The 16,942-nt window shown below is 42.3% G+C and overlaps 1 protein-coding gene, 1 long non-coding RNA gene and 1 pseudogene across 3 annotated transcripts in view; 2 read left to right on the forward strand and 1 right to left on the reverse strand.

Annotated features, from left to right (window-relative positions):
* LOC131491788 (uncharacterized) overlaps positions 1-16,942 on the forward strand; it is a 138,858-nt gene that overhangs the window by 74,751 nt on the left and 47,165 nt on the right. The gene's annotated exons all lie outside the window — the stretch shown is intronic.
* Positions 648-1,876, forward strand: LOC131491786 (microtubule-associated proteins 1A/1B light chain 3B-like; annotated as a pseudogene).
* TMEM215 (transmembrane protein 215) lies at positions 7,731-12,461 on the reverse strand. 2 transcript variants are annotated; one of them, XM_058695135.1, is made up of 2 exons: positions 11,394-12,461; positions 7,731-11,103 (listed from the first exon to the last, which is right to left on the reverse strand). In XM_058695135.1, exon 2 carries the CDS (start codon positions 11,043-11,045, stop codon positions 10,338-10,340), a length of 708 nt encoding a protein of 235 aa, XP_058551118.1. In that variant the 5' UTR covers positions 11,046-11,103; positions 11,394-12,461; the 3' UTR covers positions 7,731-10,337. The 2 variants fall into 2 exon arrangements, with proteins under 2 accessions (XP_058551118.1, XP_058551119.1); XM_058695136.1 differs by lacking the exon at positions 11,394-12,461 and adding an exon at positions 11,221-11,376.

Consider the following 16,942-nt stretch of genomic DNA (forward strand, 5'->3'; position numbering starts at 1 on the left):
ACTTTATGGAATTCTACATTTATTAATTCAACAAGTACTTATTTAGTGCATACTCTGTACTAGGTCCTGTTCTGGATGTTGGGGATACATACTGTTAAAAAAATATATTTATCTTGGTTTAGCCCAGTAATTCCCAAACTTATTTGAGTGTTAGAATGTTTTATTGTGTAACATATATTCACATATAAAGGAACTAACATAGCAGGGGACACTCTTTGAGAATGATAGATGTATCTGTGCAGGAATAGATATATCTGTACAAGAGACATGAGTTCCAGGCAGCTGAAGTAAGGGAGAAATTAGGGACATTTTGAAACACAGAAAATGTTGACCACAGAGATATATATCCAGTTAATTTCACAATCATTGTTGGCTACTCCATGATGGAAAAAAGTTTTCCCTTATATCAACCTGTCTGTAACAATTGTAAGTATCACAGTGATGGTGATTTTAGCTGTTTATATCAAATATTTTCACTGAATATCTCTTAATATCACTTAAGAGCTCTAAATTATTTTATTTCATTATTTATTTATTTTTTTAATGTTATTTATTTATTTATTTATTTATTTATTTATTTATTTATGAGAGAGACAGAGAGCAAGTGTGGGAGCAGAGAGAGAGGTCAGGGGAGGGAGACACAGAATCGGAAGCAGGCTCTGGGCTCTGAGCTGTCAGCACAGAGCCCAATGTGGGGCTCCAACCCACAAACAGTGAGATCATGACCTGAGCAAGGTCGGATGCTTAACTGACTGAACCAGCCAGGTGCTTCACAAGCTCTAAATTATTTTAGACACGGTCGGAGCCTCTGCCACTCCCACAGCTGCCTGGAACAGACGGGACCTTGCCTCTCTGCCTCACCTTCCTCACCATGCCTTCAGAGAAGACCTTCAAGCAGCTCCACACCTTCCAACAAAGAATAGAAGATGTCTGACTTATCCGAGAGCCCCGCAGCCTATGAAAATCCCAGTGATAATAGAACAGTACAAGGGTGAGAGCTACTTCCTGTCCTGGACAAAACCAAGTTTCTTGTACCTGATCACGTCAACATGAGTGAGCTCATCTAGATCTTTAGGAGGCACAGCATTCTTCCTGTTAGTGAATGGACACAGTGTGGTGAGTGTGTCCACGCACATTTCTGAAGTATATGAAAGTAAGGAGGATGAAGATAGATTCCTGTATATGGTATATACTCAGGAGACATTTGGAATCAAAGTGTCTGTGTAAGACTAGAAAAGTACATCTGTTCTAGAATTTTTTTAAGCCCTTACTAAGGAAAAAAGGGATTTTTACCAACTGAGATTGATCCATTCATCCAACCACGGATCGTCAAGACAGTAGTGTTCCTGCCTAGGAGTTGTAGGAAGTTGTTTTATACTGCAGGCAGAAAAACGGAGCTCCAAATGAGCACATTCAGCTTTGGAAAACTATTATTTAACCGAGGCTGGTTTTTTTTTTTTTTTCAAATTTAGAAGTTTGAAGATAAAATACTTTGCATTCTAAGTTGCCAATAAAAAAAAAAAAGAGCTCCAAATTATTTTAGTGCATCTAAGAGCAAAACAATTGTTGGAAAGGTGGACTGCTTAATTTGATTAGTTATTTGTCTCCAAGTGGAAAGGAACCTTGCCCCTGAAATGCAACCAAATCAAACAGTTGCTTGTTGAATCAATTCTTCTTAAAGTAGAATTCTGTTAAACCTGTGAACTCTAGTCAAGATGAGTCTAATCTTCCTTCTTTATGGTTGTGCTGCAGACAAGCAGGCTGGCCAGGCCTTCTTCCTCTGTATAATAAGAGGCCAATGGGATTATTTCTAAGCTTCCTTCCATCTCTGACAGTCTGGCACAGGGTCTCTTGGCCTAGCGAAGCCTAAATGTGATGGGGGAGAGGCTCAAGGCATGGCTTGGCCCTTCTCTACCTGGCCCCCTCTCCAGCCATCTAATGATGTTGTGCATTTCTCCAAATAAATATGTGTTGTGCTTTCTCTTCTTTCTTTGCCTTCATAAACAGTGTTTTCTTGGCTTGGAACACTTTCTTCCCTCTTTAGTCAGCTACTTCCTACGCATTCTTCAGGTCTCATATCAGACATTTTCTCCCATGACACTGTGATATTGTGATTCATATTAAGGAATGTGTATTTGGTCTTTGTCCAGTTTCTGGCATAAAGCTCCTAAAATTGTAGAAATTTCCTAGGTGGTGACCACCATGAAGGTGTCTTTTGTTATGTCAGTGAGGTGACTTTTGGAAAACCCCTGGGTCACCAGATGGGGGCTGGTTGCCAGGGGAATCAACCTCTTGATTAGAGGGTTGGAAATTTCAGTCCCACCCACTGATCTCTGGTGAGGGGAGAGGGGCTGGAGATTGAGTCAGTTACCAATGGTCAATGATTTGATCAATTATGCCTATATGATGAGGCCTCTCTATAAAAACCCAAGAGGTTGGACCAGGAGACTTTTCAGGTTGATGAACAGGCTAAGATTCAGTAAGGGTGGTGTGATCTGAGAGGGTATGGAAGCTCTGTCCCTTTTTTTTTTTTTTAGTTTTTAAATGTTTATTTTTGAGAGAGAGAGAGGGGGGGGGGGAGATAGAGAGAAAGTGCGAGCAGGGGAAGGGCAGAGAGAAAGGGGGACAGAGGACCCAAAGCTGACTGAGTTGACAGCAGAGAGCCCCATGTGGGGCTGGAACTCACAAACTGTGAGACCATGCTGAAGTTGGACACTTAACCAACTGAGCCACCCTGGCACATTGTTTTACTCAGCAGCCTCCCCCTGCTAGGCTGTGAGCTCCATAAAAACAGGAGCTTTGTCTATTTGTTGTGATATCTCAGACCAGCACAACACCCAGCACTGCTTAACCAGGACTTGTTGAGTGAAGGAATGCATGCTAGGCTGCTTGTGGAAAGAGGGGATACAGAGGACAGAGACCAGGCAAGGCTGACAAAGGTGTAATCAGTGACTCTTCTCCTGTGTTAGGACCTCCATGAGGCCATGATTGCACATTGCCCTTCATTGTGTTTGCTGCTGGCCTCTATTCTAACACAGGAGGGTGAGCGGTGAGCTTTGGAGGGACTTTAGGCTTGTGGGGGAGCAACAATTCTGGGCTCCGTGTTTTTCCTACCTGAAGGGTGAGAGCCTTTTGGGGGGTGGGAATCTCCAGGGAGGAGAACTCAGCCTAGCCCTGTTCCTTGTCTGTCCTTGCCTCTGCCAGGCACACACTGATGGGCTCTCGGTCCTGGTCTTGGTATTACTGCTCATATCTCACACCCTGTTCTTTCAGTGGGACATTTTTGTTGAATTTATGCATTTAAGTGATTTAACTTTGAATACTTCTCCTAATAATATTTACTTATACTCCTTTAACTTTCTAGTTTTTATTGTGCTTTTTAGTCTTTTGAGTAATTTTTTTTTTTTTAAAGTAGGCTCAAGCCCAACTTGGGGCTTGAACTCACCACCTGATCAGGACCTAAGCTGAGATCAAAAGTAGGATGCATAAGCCACTGAATCACCCAGGCACCCCTCTACTGAATAATTTTTAAACCAGTTTGATCTTATTTAGTGGATGCTATTTTACATTCCTTTTGACTCTGTCCAGCCAGTAAGATATTTTTAGCTAAATTTTGCCCTTATTGGAAGATACTCTTAAATTGTTTATATTTCTTTTCTTAGCCATTTAAAAAAATGTATCAAAATTCTCTAGTATTTTCCTTTTATTCTTTTCAGTTTTAAAACATTTTTCTGTTTGGTTTATCCTCTCAGTCCATTTTCTAGCATTTGGTGCTAAGTTTGAGATGAGAGGTGGTGATGTCAGGGGAGTATGTCACAACAGTGACTGGCTTAATGGGGGATTGTTGGCTCTTCTCCCTGTGCCGACAGTTCCATACAGACACATTCTTCTTTTGCTATACCCTTCTCCACTCATACTCAAATGAGATCCTTTTTGCTGTTGCTGAAGGATAATCGCCATGGTCAAGAAAAAGACTTACTCAAATTAAATGCCACTTTTACCCAGTCAGATAGTTTGGGAAATTCACAGGGTAAGTTATATGAGTTGGAAGTTTATTAAGAATGGCCTCACTACTACTCAGGGGAATTGCTGAGCAGTGCCATCATCTTGTTCCAGAACAAACCAGAGCCTTCTCTAAACAACAAACCAGTCTCTGAGCATCTCACAGTCTTTGTGGAGAAGAAAAGCTTCACTGAGGGTGGGAGTGAGGGTCTGCAACTCAGCCCTCCGAGAGTGTCCTGAAAGAATACCCAGGTGGCCTAGAAAGTTCTGTTAAGGATTATTGGATGGAAGCATAATAGAAGGACAATAGCCAGGCTGGGGAATTATATTTTGTTGACCTACTTACAGAATTAACCCGAGTACATTGATTCACCTTCTTTCTGGTCAGGAATTCAAAAGCTTGGTTGTCAGGTGCTTCTAGAACCACTAGTTCTTGTTGCATGTGTAGTATGGTCACTGACTCATGGAGGGAAGCAGAGAGTGGGAGTTAGGTCAGGCATGGAGGGAGGAGAAAATATTCTGGAATGGTTTATTTCTTTCTTCTCCTTGTTATGTAAGATGTGGTTTTCCCAAAGAAACAATATGCTAAATAAAAGTTAGGGTCCCAACCCACAGAAGCCTATTTTAACCCATGTTTTTGCTGACTATATTAAATTTAATTTAGTTCAAATCAAGAAGGTAGATTTTTTTTTTTCCCTGCAAGAATGGGGAAGAAGGAAGGCTGTGAGAGTGACCCAAGTAGTTCAACTTAGAGTTTTCATTGAGCAGGGCAAAGTGTGTGTGGGGAGGGTGGAGTGGAAAGACGAATAAAATGTGACCCCTGCCCTCAAAGAACTCACACTGTAGTTGGAGAGACAAACACACACTCAGCTAATATGTGCAATGATAATGGTGGAGGTAATGTCACACCAGAGAACAGTAAAATTATTAGTTCTAGGTGGGAACATCTAAAAGATTGTGGAAGATGTGGCCGCTGCCCTTTGAAGGATGTTAGGGTGTTAAACAGCAGAAGGGTGAGGAAAGGGTGGACGTTTGAGGCAGAGGAAAGGACTGAGCAAAGGCTCAGGGTGGTCAGCTGCAGGGCAAAATCAGGGCATAGCCAAGAAGCTGCCATAGAATATCAGAAGTGGGAGGGAAGAGCATAGGGGCAGGTGGGCCTTTTTGAGTTGGTCCAAAGGTGTGTTCACACTTTTCATGTTGAATTACAGGCAGGTGATGTTCAAAAGTCTATTTTTTCTAAACAGATGTGGTCTGGCCTCAGCCTGAAGGGTTGTCTCATATATAATAATTTATTACCACAGAGAGTAAGAAAGTGATTAATTGCAAAAACATTTGTTGTATTTAACTTTCTTGGGATAGATTTTTCAAAGAGCAGCACAAGAGATATTTTAGTAGCCTTATGTCCTGTTTTGTAACTGGTCCATTCTGTAACACTGTACTTTGTGATGCATAAAGCATGTAAAGCCTTGCACTATCGTTGAGGATACCAAGTCTGCAGGTTTTAACATGCAGTCAGGAGGAGAAGTAGAGGGAAAAATAAAGAAAGGGTCTCTAAGAAGGGTCAGGCTCAGGAATAATTTGCAAAAGATTGTGGAGATCTTATTTCAACGTCCACCTGTTTGTGAGTATCTGGACAGCATCATGTATAAACATCTTTCTTTTGGGTGTTCATGGAGTAAGGAACCTGTGGTAGGTGGTGAGAAATCAAAGTCTGACTTAGTGGTATTTCCATGATTTCATATTACCTAGACAAGAGGCTGAATGGAATTTAGTCCTTTATTGAGGTGCCTGCTTGAGCCAAGCACTTGCCCATATCTCTGTCTTCAGTTCAATTTTTCCGTTGAGGAATTGAAACAGAAAACTCATGAGTAGTCTATTGAATTCCTGAAATTCCAGTTCACTTGCAAGTCACTAATAGGTAGCAATATATATATATATATATATACACATGTTAAATATATTATAAAATATATGGTAAGATACTTTAAAGATATGCTGTTGAAATATTACAAACTAATTATTGTCTATATTTAGTTTTTGTTTTACCTGTTCAACATTATGCTTTTGAAGATGGACACCATTGTAATCTGATTTTGAGATATGCACTAGCAGCATCTTAACTGGGAAAATGTCCCATCTTACCCTTAACAATATGGGTGGGCTCCATCTCACCTCATTCTTTTTTTTTTTAAATTTTTTTTAACGTGTATTTATTTTTGAGAAGAGAGAGAGAGCAAAAGAGAGAGACAGAGAGAAAGAGGGAGACACAGAATCTGAAACAGGCTCCAGGCTCTGAGCTGTCAGCACAGAGCCAGACGTGGGGCTTTAACTCATGGACCGCAAGATCATGACCTGAACTGAAGTTGGACGCTCAACTGACTGAGCCACCCAGGTGCCCCATCTCATCTCATTCTTAAAAATACTGACTCTGGTCCCAATGGGGGGACCTTTTTATAGAAGCATTATTTTGTCTCTTGCCCTATGTCTTGCCCATGAGTCAAGAGAAAACCAACAATGTCAAGTGTTTGATCCTTGTACACATTTCTGTCCCCTCACTCTCATCTATAAGGAGGCAGCTTTCGACTGTAGACTTCTTTGGGAAAAGCACAAATAATGTAGTTGTGTTACCAAAAATAGGAAAAAAAACATACAAAGCCATCCATAAAGCATGCTATATGGCTAGCAATAAGAAATGGCATGTTAAATTATGGTACCTCTCAAAAATGGCATAATATGCAATTGTTAAATGGTAATCAGGAACACTGCATAGAAACATGAAAACATACTTAGGATATAAATCAAATAGAAAAGAAAAACACACAATTATAATACATAAGGTGCATACGGGGGAGTCCTAGAAGATAATATGCTAAAATGGAAATACAGTAGTTCTATTAGGATAGTGGAGCTGTGGATTAAGAACATTTATTTTTCCTCTAATGTTATAAAGTAATAGTAACAGTGAATTCACCAAGTAAATGGTGCTATAGGTGCAGAGGGGAGATATTAATAAATAAATAGAGGTTGGATATTACAAAAGGGCAAAAACATTTAAAAGAATGAATCTTCCTTCCCTACATGTGTCAGCTCAGTGGGTTATAAGACCCACTGAGTATTGGAAACATTTTCAAAGAAGCTGGTTAGTAGGGTTTGGAAGGGAGTCTGAGCTTCACCATATCTGGATTTTGTTTGCTGTGATTGTAATAGAAACTAAATCTTGAAACGGTTGTCTAAACGTGCTCCAGCTTGGGTATCTTGGCTGAATTCACACTTAAATTCAAGAAACATTTTGGAAAAAGAACCCATGTGCATAATAGATAAGAGTGTCGAACAAGAAAAAGTCAATAGAAAACATTTCAAAAATAAAATGCCTATTTAAATCAAGTTGAAATGACTATTTGGATTAACAACGAGTGAAAAAAATAACTGGTGCATACTTACATTTATGTCTTTCTGAAAGCTCTTGAAGGGAACAGGGAACAATCCTCATGTCTATTGAGTTAATATTAACAGTTTGCTGGAACTGTTGACTGGAATGAGCTGCTGTGTTTCCTCTAACAAGCTCAGACACTTTTCTCATCTTGCTTTCCTTTTCTTCCACATCTTTTCAATAGAATGGCTGTTTTTCCTGAATACTACTTAACAGGTATTGGTTTGGAGCACTAGGCTACCTTGCTGTATATTAGGAGGGGGTTGCTTAATAGAAGATGTTAAAAATAAATCACACACACAATCACACATTTTATTCTCTCTGGTCAAAGTTCAGTCACCCAGTTAACATTTGCAAACCATTGTTTTAGCATTGCAGAAAATGCCCTCAAATGCATATTTAGATACCTTATGTGTCTTAAGTAGGTGGATAGAAGATGAAGACTGAAGGAAGTTTCTTCTCAAAAAGAACTTGAAAATGTGATAAAATATCTTAGATTTCTAAACTAGTAATTGACTTTGGATGTGGACATTGGAATGTGTATGTGATATCAAGGAGTTTGTGCTGACTCCAAGAAATCAAAAAGTAACTTTTCCACTCCTTAAGCCATACCTAACACTATAAGCATCTCTTTTCAGACCCTGTGTAGGATTTGCTGAGTGTCTGTGAACATTTCTCTCCAATGTCTTGCTATCTCTTCATCTCTAAAGATGTCTACAAAAAACAAGCAAATTAGAAGTTTTTATTCCTAAGACAGTTATCCAATAATTTTCACCTTCATTGAGACATGATTTCCATCTTTCAAAATGCACTAGAATTATTAAGATGTATTGTGATTTTAGGAAACTCTTTTCCCTCCATGCCAAATCCAAAGTAAATTACATTTAGTGCAAAGGTATGCATTACATTATTTGGGGCTATACCAATATTGAAAAAATTTTACCCTTAATTAACATCTTCATTTCGTTTCCAGAAATGTATTTGTTGAATAAATAATATTTGGTAATAAAACAAATCTGCTTTCATACATCTACAAAATTCTTTTAAGTAGTAGCAAGAATTCAATCCATGTCATACAATTTTTATCATGAATTGCATAACTTTGGCATGAATTTTGCTGTAACTCATTTCCTGGCATTATATAAAGTGTCATTGACATAATGCCACAGAATATTCAAACTGGGAAGGAGCGACAGACATACTCTAGTGTAAGTCGGTCCCACTCCTCCTTGATTTCTGAGGAGCAAGAACTGAAGTACAAGAAGATAAAATTTGCCCAGGATCACACATCTCATTTTCTGACATTTAAGCCCTACTTAAAAAAAAAATTATATACTTTTGATGCTGAACTTGATTTGGAAATTGTGATTTTTAAAGCCATGATTTTTAAGACTGAATAATTGCTACACTTAAAGACTTGCAGAATTGGACCTGAAATACACAAAAGAGTTTTGTCCAGAATTTTTGTCCTCAATTTCCCTTTTAGGAGAAAGTCGCTTAAACTATCTGATCATTAAAAATAAATCATCATTCTTTGAAAGATGCAAAATATTCTGATATTCAAGATGAAATATACCACGATTTCTCTACATAATTTCAACAGGGACTAAAGAGTAATTCTGGCTGATTGCCCTCTTGTCTATTACAATTATGCAAGTGAAATAGAAAATACATGTTAGGATCCTATTGTGATTTTTTTTCCTTAGTAGCAAAAAATTAAGTGTAAAATAAAACAGACCTTTGTCATGCAATGTTCACTGATTAGATAAACTTCATAAAAACTGAGCTTTAGTTAAATCTAGTATATTAACTCTTGTTTCATTGGCATTTATAGTCTTTGTGAATGTTGAATAAATGTACAAATCATGACACTTCCAGAAGTTTAACCATGGCATTTTATGTAAATTCTGCGTAAAGTTCAAGACTAATGTATTGACTTCATAGTTTCCAGGTTTTAAAAGGCATATAGGAATAGTAATTACCAGTACATATCTCCCAGAAAGGTTAAAGACACTTGTATACATATGTAAAACCCATTTTGACTTGATGAACACAATTCTAATCTATGAAAATATTATGTCAAGTCATTTTGCACCTGATGAGGAAATTATACATGAATGATAGTAAATGTTAAAAAACACTTAAGATAAAGACCCAGTAAATCAATTTAAATGAAGAGTTTGAGAACTAACATAGCCATCTAAAATTGTTAGTTTTTTTACTTAGCTGTTCACACTTATTTTACTTTATTTGAAATCTCTGATCTTGTCAGAGGATAATGTCATAAAACTCAATTACATAATTCAACTGTTTTTAACTCCCGTTTCTCCAAAATCCATCCCACCTAAAGAGGGATGTAGCTTTTCTATCTTGACTTTTTTTCCTTCAGCAAATAAATATTAAGTGTGAAGAGCTTTCACCAGAGAAAAATCATTTCATATAATGAAGCACTAAATTGTTTTGTCTTTCAATTTATTCAGACTGAAAGCAGCTCAGTTTCCCTATGGCAAGCCCACGTATCATTTCATGGCTGATATCTGCAGCCCACTCTAGATTTTTCTTCCTTTTAGCAGGTGCTGGGTAGCACTTTCTGGGTTACCAGAAACATCCACTTTCTGGATGTTTACAAAACATCCAGCATGATTTAGTTGTTAAAAAGCAACTGGAATTGCTTCCTCTCCTACCAGATGCCTCTTCCAGTGTCCTTAACCCTTATCACCCTTCCCTAAAATATGTCCCCAACATGCCTATTTACATGGCTCTCAGGAACCCCAGGTTTGCATATCCATCACATACCAAGTCAATTTCTAACAGTGTGAAGGCTGTTGGAACAGGGCAGTTTCCTTCCCCTGGAAGCTGAGTGTAGCCACGTTTCTATCAACAAAGCGACTCTTGTATGCAAAGCTCAGACTATTGTCTCGTGGTCCCACCTGCCTTGACTCTGATTGATGTAACAACAGTATCTGTCATAGGGACTGTTCTGCTTGTAGGAGCAAACGATGATACTGTCCTGGGGCACAAAGAAGATGCTGTCCTCAGGCTCAGGGCACTCAGATCTGTCCCAGGCTGAGCATTTGGCATCCAAGGCACTGTAGGCTAAGGAACTGCCTGAGGGACAGTAGCCGTCCAGGTATCTGGATGTCTCCTCCTGATGCCCACTGTGGACCAGGCTCTGGCATTCTCCTTCTTCCGTGGGTGTGGGGGTGGTGATGGAACTGGCCACAGGCACCTCGGTCTGCCCCTGGCAGGGAGGCTTTCCTCTGAGGCCCGCCTTCTTAGCCAGCTCATCTGAGCTTCCCTTGCCTGACTCCAGGTCTGAAGGGGTCCTCAGCAGTTCCACCACCTCCTTGTCCCTGGGTTTCCGGAAGCAGGGCAACTTGCGGGCCCACAGCAGCTCATTTTCCGGCCACTTAGTACATCCCTCAGTTTTCCTGGCCAGGGCAATGGCTGCAATGCCTGGCAGGCAGATGGCTGGCCCGATGGCCAGGAGGGGTATGTTTCCCAGAGTCTCTCCTTTCATCCCAGAGACGGTGAACATGAAGCCAAAGACCAGAAAGACACTGACCAGGGCTACCACTAGCCCAGTCCTCGGGTTAATGTCATCGGGCCGCATCTTTCACTCCATCCAGGTTGGGGGCTGCTTGCTGGCTAGGGAGCAGCGGTCCTCCCTTCTGTCAGAGGCAAAACCACAGTGGGTTAAATAAAAAAAAAAACAAAACAAAAAACCAAAAACAGAAAAGAAAAGAAAACCGTCAATTTCCCACCCACCAACTCTCTATCTCTCTTACTCTTTGTCTCTCTCCACTTGTCTGTCAATCGCAGTCTCTGGGTCTCTATTTCTTCCTCTGTTTCTGTCGCATGCTCTCTTGCTCTCTCTCGTTCTCTCAGTCTATCTATCTCTTTTTATTGCAGCTTCTGTCTCTTTCATATAAACATCCACCCACTGGGGTCACTGAGATACCTGAGGTTTCCTGCCGTCTCCCAGGAGCAGGGAAAGAAGCCAGTCTGAGTCTCCTTAGAAACCTCCACAACAGCTGTCCCCTCGGCTCTCTCCCTTGTTTCTGGAAGGAAAGCCTAGCTTTCCCCACTGACTCTGCATCCAGGAGGTGGGACGTGAGAGTGCGTCTCTCCCAACAGTGCCCGTCGGTCTCCAGAGCTCTGGGAATGGAGTGACAGCACAGCCCAGCGCCCGGCTCTGCGCGCAGAGTATCGGGTGCTGGAGGGAGGAAGGACTTAGTCTGCGAAAGAGGGAAAACGGCGCGCGAGTCTGGCCTCGTTACATCACTTTCAGAGCAAGCTCAGAAACAAAGGAGGACGCGCGGGGGCGCGAGGGGTTCAGACCCCAGGGAGAGCCACCCGGGCAGACGAGGTTGCCCAGAGCCCAGTCGGGGCGCTTGGAGCAGCTGGAGTCCGTTCCGCCGCTGCCCAGGAGGGCTGAGCAGGACGGCTGCAAAGGCCTCCGTGCTTGGGGAGGGCCGGGGGGGGGGGGGGGTGGTGCGAGGCTGTCGCGGGGCCGGAGAACGGAACTCTAGTCGGTTTGCCCACGGGGCAGCCTGGACTCCGAGTTCACCGTCCGAGGGCCAGAGATACTAGCTGGAGATATCCCTCGGGGACCTGGACCTTTATCGAGTTACAAATCTAGGTGATCCAACCCGACTGACAGCAGCTCCCAAGAGGTTCTCCGACTGCCCGTCTCTCAACTTCGAGGCTGAGGCTCTCGGGGCTCAGAGGGCTGCACTCCTCCAGGGTCCCGCCGCCCGCGGGCTGCTCTGGGTCCGGGCGCTGGGCGGCAGCGGCGTGCAAAGGCGCTCCAGCAGCAGCGCGGGCTGCGCCGCCGGAGCCCACAGGACCGGCTCCCAGGTTGACACAGTGGTGAGGAGTGGGTGTCAGGTCTTGCTCGAGACTTCTGGGGAGTCAGCAGAGCCTTTCCCCCTGGTCTTCCAGCTCTGGACCCTGGTGGGAGTGGTTTTGGAGCTGGGATCCTACTCCAACACTGCGGTGGTGCCAGCCAGGCTGTCTGGGCCGAGGAAGAAGGGCTCTCTGACCCCGGATCCCTATCCCTGCGAGTGGCACCTGACACCTAGCTAGCGAGGAGAAGTAGGGGCCTTGACTGGGTAGGTCAGGCCGAACAGTCCGTCCTGCAGCTCCAGCTTTGGGGAATTCTCTCCTCCCTTGCTGAAGCTGCCTGTCTCTTCCCACTGCAGTAGGGGGATGGATTCTTCTGGCCCCAGGGGCGAGACTGGTTTGGCTGTGGTTCTTCAACAAGGATGTTCATTTAAGGTAGATGGGGAATAGTAAGTAAGGAAGAGAAAAGAGAAGGGTGTATACTCTTTCATGTCAAGGCACTGCGGTGGAAAGAACTTTGAAAGAGCTGTGACATCCAGGCCTTCCCCTGCTTAAACAAGCTGTATGTTCTTGGGAAAGTGACTTAACCTTCCTGAGAGTCAGTGGACTCATCTGCAAAATGAGAATAGTACTACCAAATATGTGGGGAAGCATCATGAGGACTAAGAAAATGTAAAACTCTTAGCACATGCTTGGTAAGTGGTCCTTATTCACAACGTGTAAATATATATTTACATATTATGTCATAATCAATGTAAGGCACGAGCCAAATCATAAAGGGCCTAACTGTGGGGCTAAGGACCTTCAGTTTTATCCAGTAGGCGATGAGAACCATGGAAATATTTTCAGCAAGGATCAACACAAAAGTATTCCATTTTTGATATGGCGACAGCAGATTAGAGGGCAGGTTGCAAGATCACAGTAGAAGCAGGGAGACCTTCCAGGAGGACAGTGCAGTCAGCCAGACAAGGCATGATAGGGGGCTGAACAATGTGGGACTAGAGGAGGTTAGAAGAAAGTGAATTTGAAGCATCGTTAAGGGGAGAGTCAAGTGTCTTGGATCCGAGGAAGTAAGATGGTAGTAGGAGTCAGGGTTGACTCCCATGTTTCTCACTCATTCAGCTGAGTAGATCAGGAATCAGACTCCTAATTTTCCATGTCATCCATTGTGTGTGTCTTTTGTACTCGTGTTCATTCGATAGCTGCTGTATCTGTGGATATAGAATCATTATTTTGGGAAAGAAAGGGGAAAAGGCAAAGGGTTAGAGTGAGATGCCAACTGTTTGACCATTTGTATCACTTTTTCTTGACAGCCTTACCAAGTAGATAGACATCTGCTTATATCCCTTGGCCAGAGGGATGTCATATGGGCCACCTCTAGACGCAAAAGAGCTTGGGAGATCACAGTTTAATTTTTAACCAGGTTCACTGCCACTCTGAAAAACAATAAGGATTTCGTTAGCAAGGAAAAAGAGGAGAATGAATATTAATTAAGGAGGCATCTTGCGGGGTGTGCCACAGTTATTGAACACGTTTTACCTTCTTGAAACCCTTTCTTGTCCTGCCTTTACTGACACCATTCTATCCCAATTTCCCTTCTATCCTCTTGGCCACTCATTCGTCAGCTACTTGGTAATGTCATCTTTATTGTATTTATTTTTATTTTTAACAGAGTCCTGGGATGCTGATCTTCTGCTGGCTATGTCCCTTTTGCTTCCTTCCTGACTTCTTTTCCCACTTTATAATAGTTTTAAACACCAAGTGGATAGGATGACAACCCCTAAATTTATCTCATTAACTTTGTCCTTTTTCTTAAGTTTCAGATTTGTAATACCTAGCTGTCTGCTTGATATCTGTCTATATGGTACACAGACACCTCAAACTCAACATGACCCCAGTTGAGCTCATCGAATTTCCTTGAAACTTGCTTGTTCTCATTTGACCCCAGAGGAGATGTTTGCACCTGTCCTCTCTTCCTTCCTCTCCCTAACAACCTGCACCCTGTAAGTCACCCAAGTCATCATAGTTTTACCTCCTAAATCCCTTGATCTTCTCCTCTTCTACCTGTGGCCTGATGCAAATCACTTTACCTCCCTGGGTTTTAATTTCCTGTGAAACAAAGGCTTTGGATGAGGGGCTAGCTGAGGTTTGTTTCAGCTCTACCAATCCATGCTTCTCTTAGAGTCACTTCTGCAGGGTTGGACTGATGTCTTTGTTGTGTAGGTGCTCTGACAATAGTGCTGGAAGCCAGTTGGATTTTACTTTTTTTATTTTTTATTTTAACATTTATTTATTTTTGAGAGACATAGCATCAGCAGGGGAGGGGCAGAGAGAGAAGGAGACACAGAATCCCAAGCAGGCTTCGAGCTCTGAGCTGTCAGCACAGAACCTGACGTGGTCTCCAACCCACAAGCTGTGAGATCATGACCTGAGCCGAAAGTCAGATGCTCAACTAACTGAACCACCCAGGTGCCCCTCCCCCCAAGTTGGATTTTAAATAAGCAATGTTGCTGAACAGAGACCTCTATTCACTTGTACAGTCATCTAATTCCATTCTGACTTTTAAGCCATGCAGTTTATCTACTTAAGCATTAGATAAGAGCCATGTATAAAACCACAGGAAACTTCAATTACTGTTTAATTATAAGCCTGATTCTTGAAGCAGTTCCTTCTTAGAGGTAATTTCAGATGGTCTTTGAACAGCAGGTATACTTGCCCAAGCCCAGCAGCAAAAGTGAGTGTGTGTGTTTGTGTGTGTGTGTGTGTGTGTGTGTGTGTGTGTGTGTGTGGCATCACTCAGGGTCACAATATTCAGAGCCAGAAACAGCATTCCTAGTATTTAATTCCTTGCCTGTACAGGCTGATTGGACTAGGATTTTAAAGCCTTAAGCAGTTCTTGTAATGCTGTAACCATATACAGCTATGTACAAAAGCTTTTCATCAGAAAAGAAAGGAAATTCAGGTTGGAATGAGGCTTTGGCATGTGGGTATTTGAGAAGGAAATGCAGAACCTTTTATTTCTGAAATTATAGAAATCATGGGATGCTGGAATTTGAAGATACTTTGTAAAATATCTACTCTAACCCCCTTTATCATACAGGTGAAATCCAGAAAGGTTGTGTCTATGCAGTATCACTTGAGTATTTATTATGTGCTTGGCACTGTGCTGTGGATACAAGTCAAACAGGATACGGTCTGCCTTTATAGAACTCACATTCACAGAGTTGAGATGGGTGTATTAGCAGGGCAGGATATATTGTGCCGTGGCAACGAAAGACTTCCAGACCTCAAGGGCTGTATTCTTATACTGCATGTTTATGATGGGTCAGCTGCAGCCTTGCTCCATGTTGTCTTCACTCTGGGATCCAGGCTGATAAGGTAACCTCTATTTAGGACATTCCCCATTCATTGAATCCACGAAACTCAGCTAGAGGCCCTGCACTGGGCCTTCACTGTAGTGGATACTCCCTTGGCTCCTTTAGCTATGCCCTTCTTTATAGACCAAAGTGATGTGCCATACCCGCACACCTTCCTGCCCTTTCTAGACCATGTGATAGGTACCCGGAAACCTAGAATCCCCTGCCCAAACAGTCCATACCTGCTTCCAGAGCTTGTGCATAGTTCTTTGCTAAGTCCATCCTCCCAAGTGTTGTGAAAGCGTGCACAACCCTAGGCCTGTGGGATAGCTAAGGGACCACTGTGTTTTGAGTATGGATAAAGCTCTGGTATGCAAGATGGGATGTCTAGACTCTGCCTGTCAGCCCTTTCATGGTTTAGAATAGAACCAGGGATGGGAAGAGAAAGGCAGCATTCACTTTATTTTTGCCTAGAAACTCACACACATTAGAAACAGGCCTGGTTGGAGGTTTTGGGGAAAGGAAGGAGAAGTCCCAACTGTTTGACAGGCTCCTAGATGTGCATAGAAAATAGACTTAAGGCAGTTCAAGAGCAGGGAGACCAGTTGGGATACTTTACAACTGTCCAGGTGAGAGATGATAGTGACTCAGACCAGGGTCATAGCACGTGGCAAGAAGTGGGTCAGATTCTGGATGTATCTTAACCTAAGCTGACAGTATTTACTGATAGATTTGGGATGTGAGGGAAACTGAGCAATCAAGGATGATTCCAATACTTGAGATTTGAAGTGGGAAATCAAGAACTTGGATTTGGACGTGTTAACCTGATATGTCGAACTTGACAATGTTGATAGAGTTAGTGTGCAAGTCTGGATTTTGGGAGAGAAATCTGAGCTGGAGATAATAATTTCTGGAGCTGCTGGGATATGGCTAGCATCTAAAGCCCTAGAGCTAATGAGATAACTTAGGGATCAAACATTGATAGGTTTGAGAAGTCCATATACTAATTACTAAGGAACATCAACTTTTTGAGGGTGGGGAGATAAGGAGGAACTAGCAAACTAGCAAGAGACTATGAAGAATTGACCAGTGAGGAGAGAAAATGAAGAGATGTCCAAGAAACAAAAAAGAAGAAAGCATTTCAAGGAAGGGGCAATGATTGCATCAACTCTGTTGCTACGTCAGATATGAAAAGGGCTAAAAAGTAACCACTGGACTTAGCAACGTGAAGGTCATTGGTGACCTTTAAAAGAACAGTTCTGGTGGAGTGGATGGGGGTGAAAGTTTGATTGAAATGAGCCCAAGAGAG

The sequence above is a fragment of the Neofelis nebulosa genome, chromosome 12 (assembly GCF_028018385.1).
Source record: "Neofelis nebulosa isolate mNeoNeb1 chromosome 12, mNeoNeb1.pri, whole genome shotgun sequence".
NCBI lineage: Eukaryota > Metazoa > Chordata > Mammalia > Carnivora > Felidae > Neofelis > Neofelis nebulosa.

Coding starts and splice junctions, on each gene's coding strand:
- TMEM215 (XM_058695135.1), bottom strand. CDS start 11,045: ATGCGGCCCGATGACATTAACCCGAGGACTGGGCTAGTGGTAGCCCTG.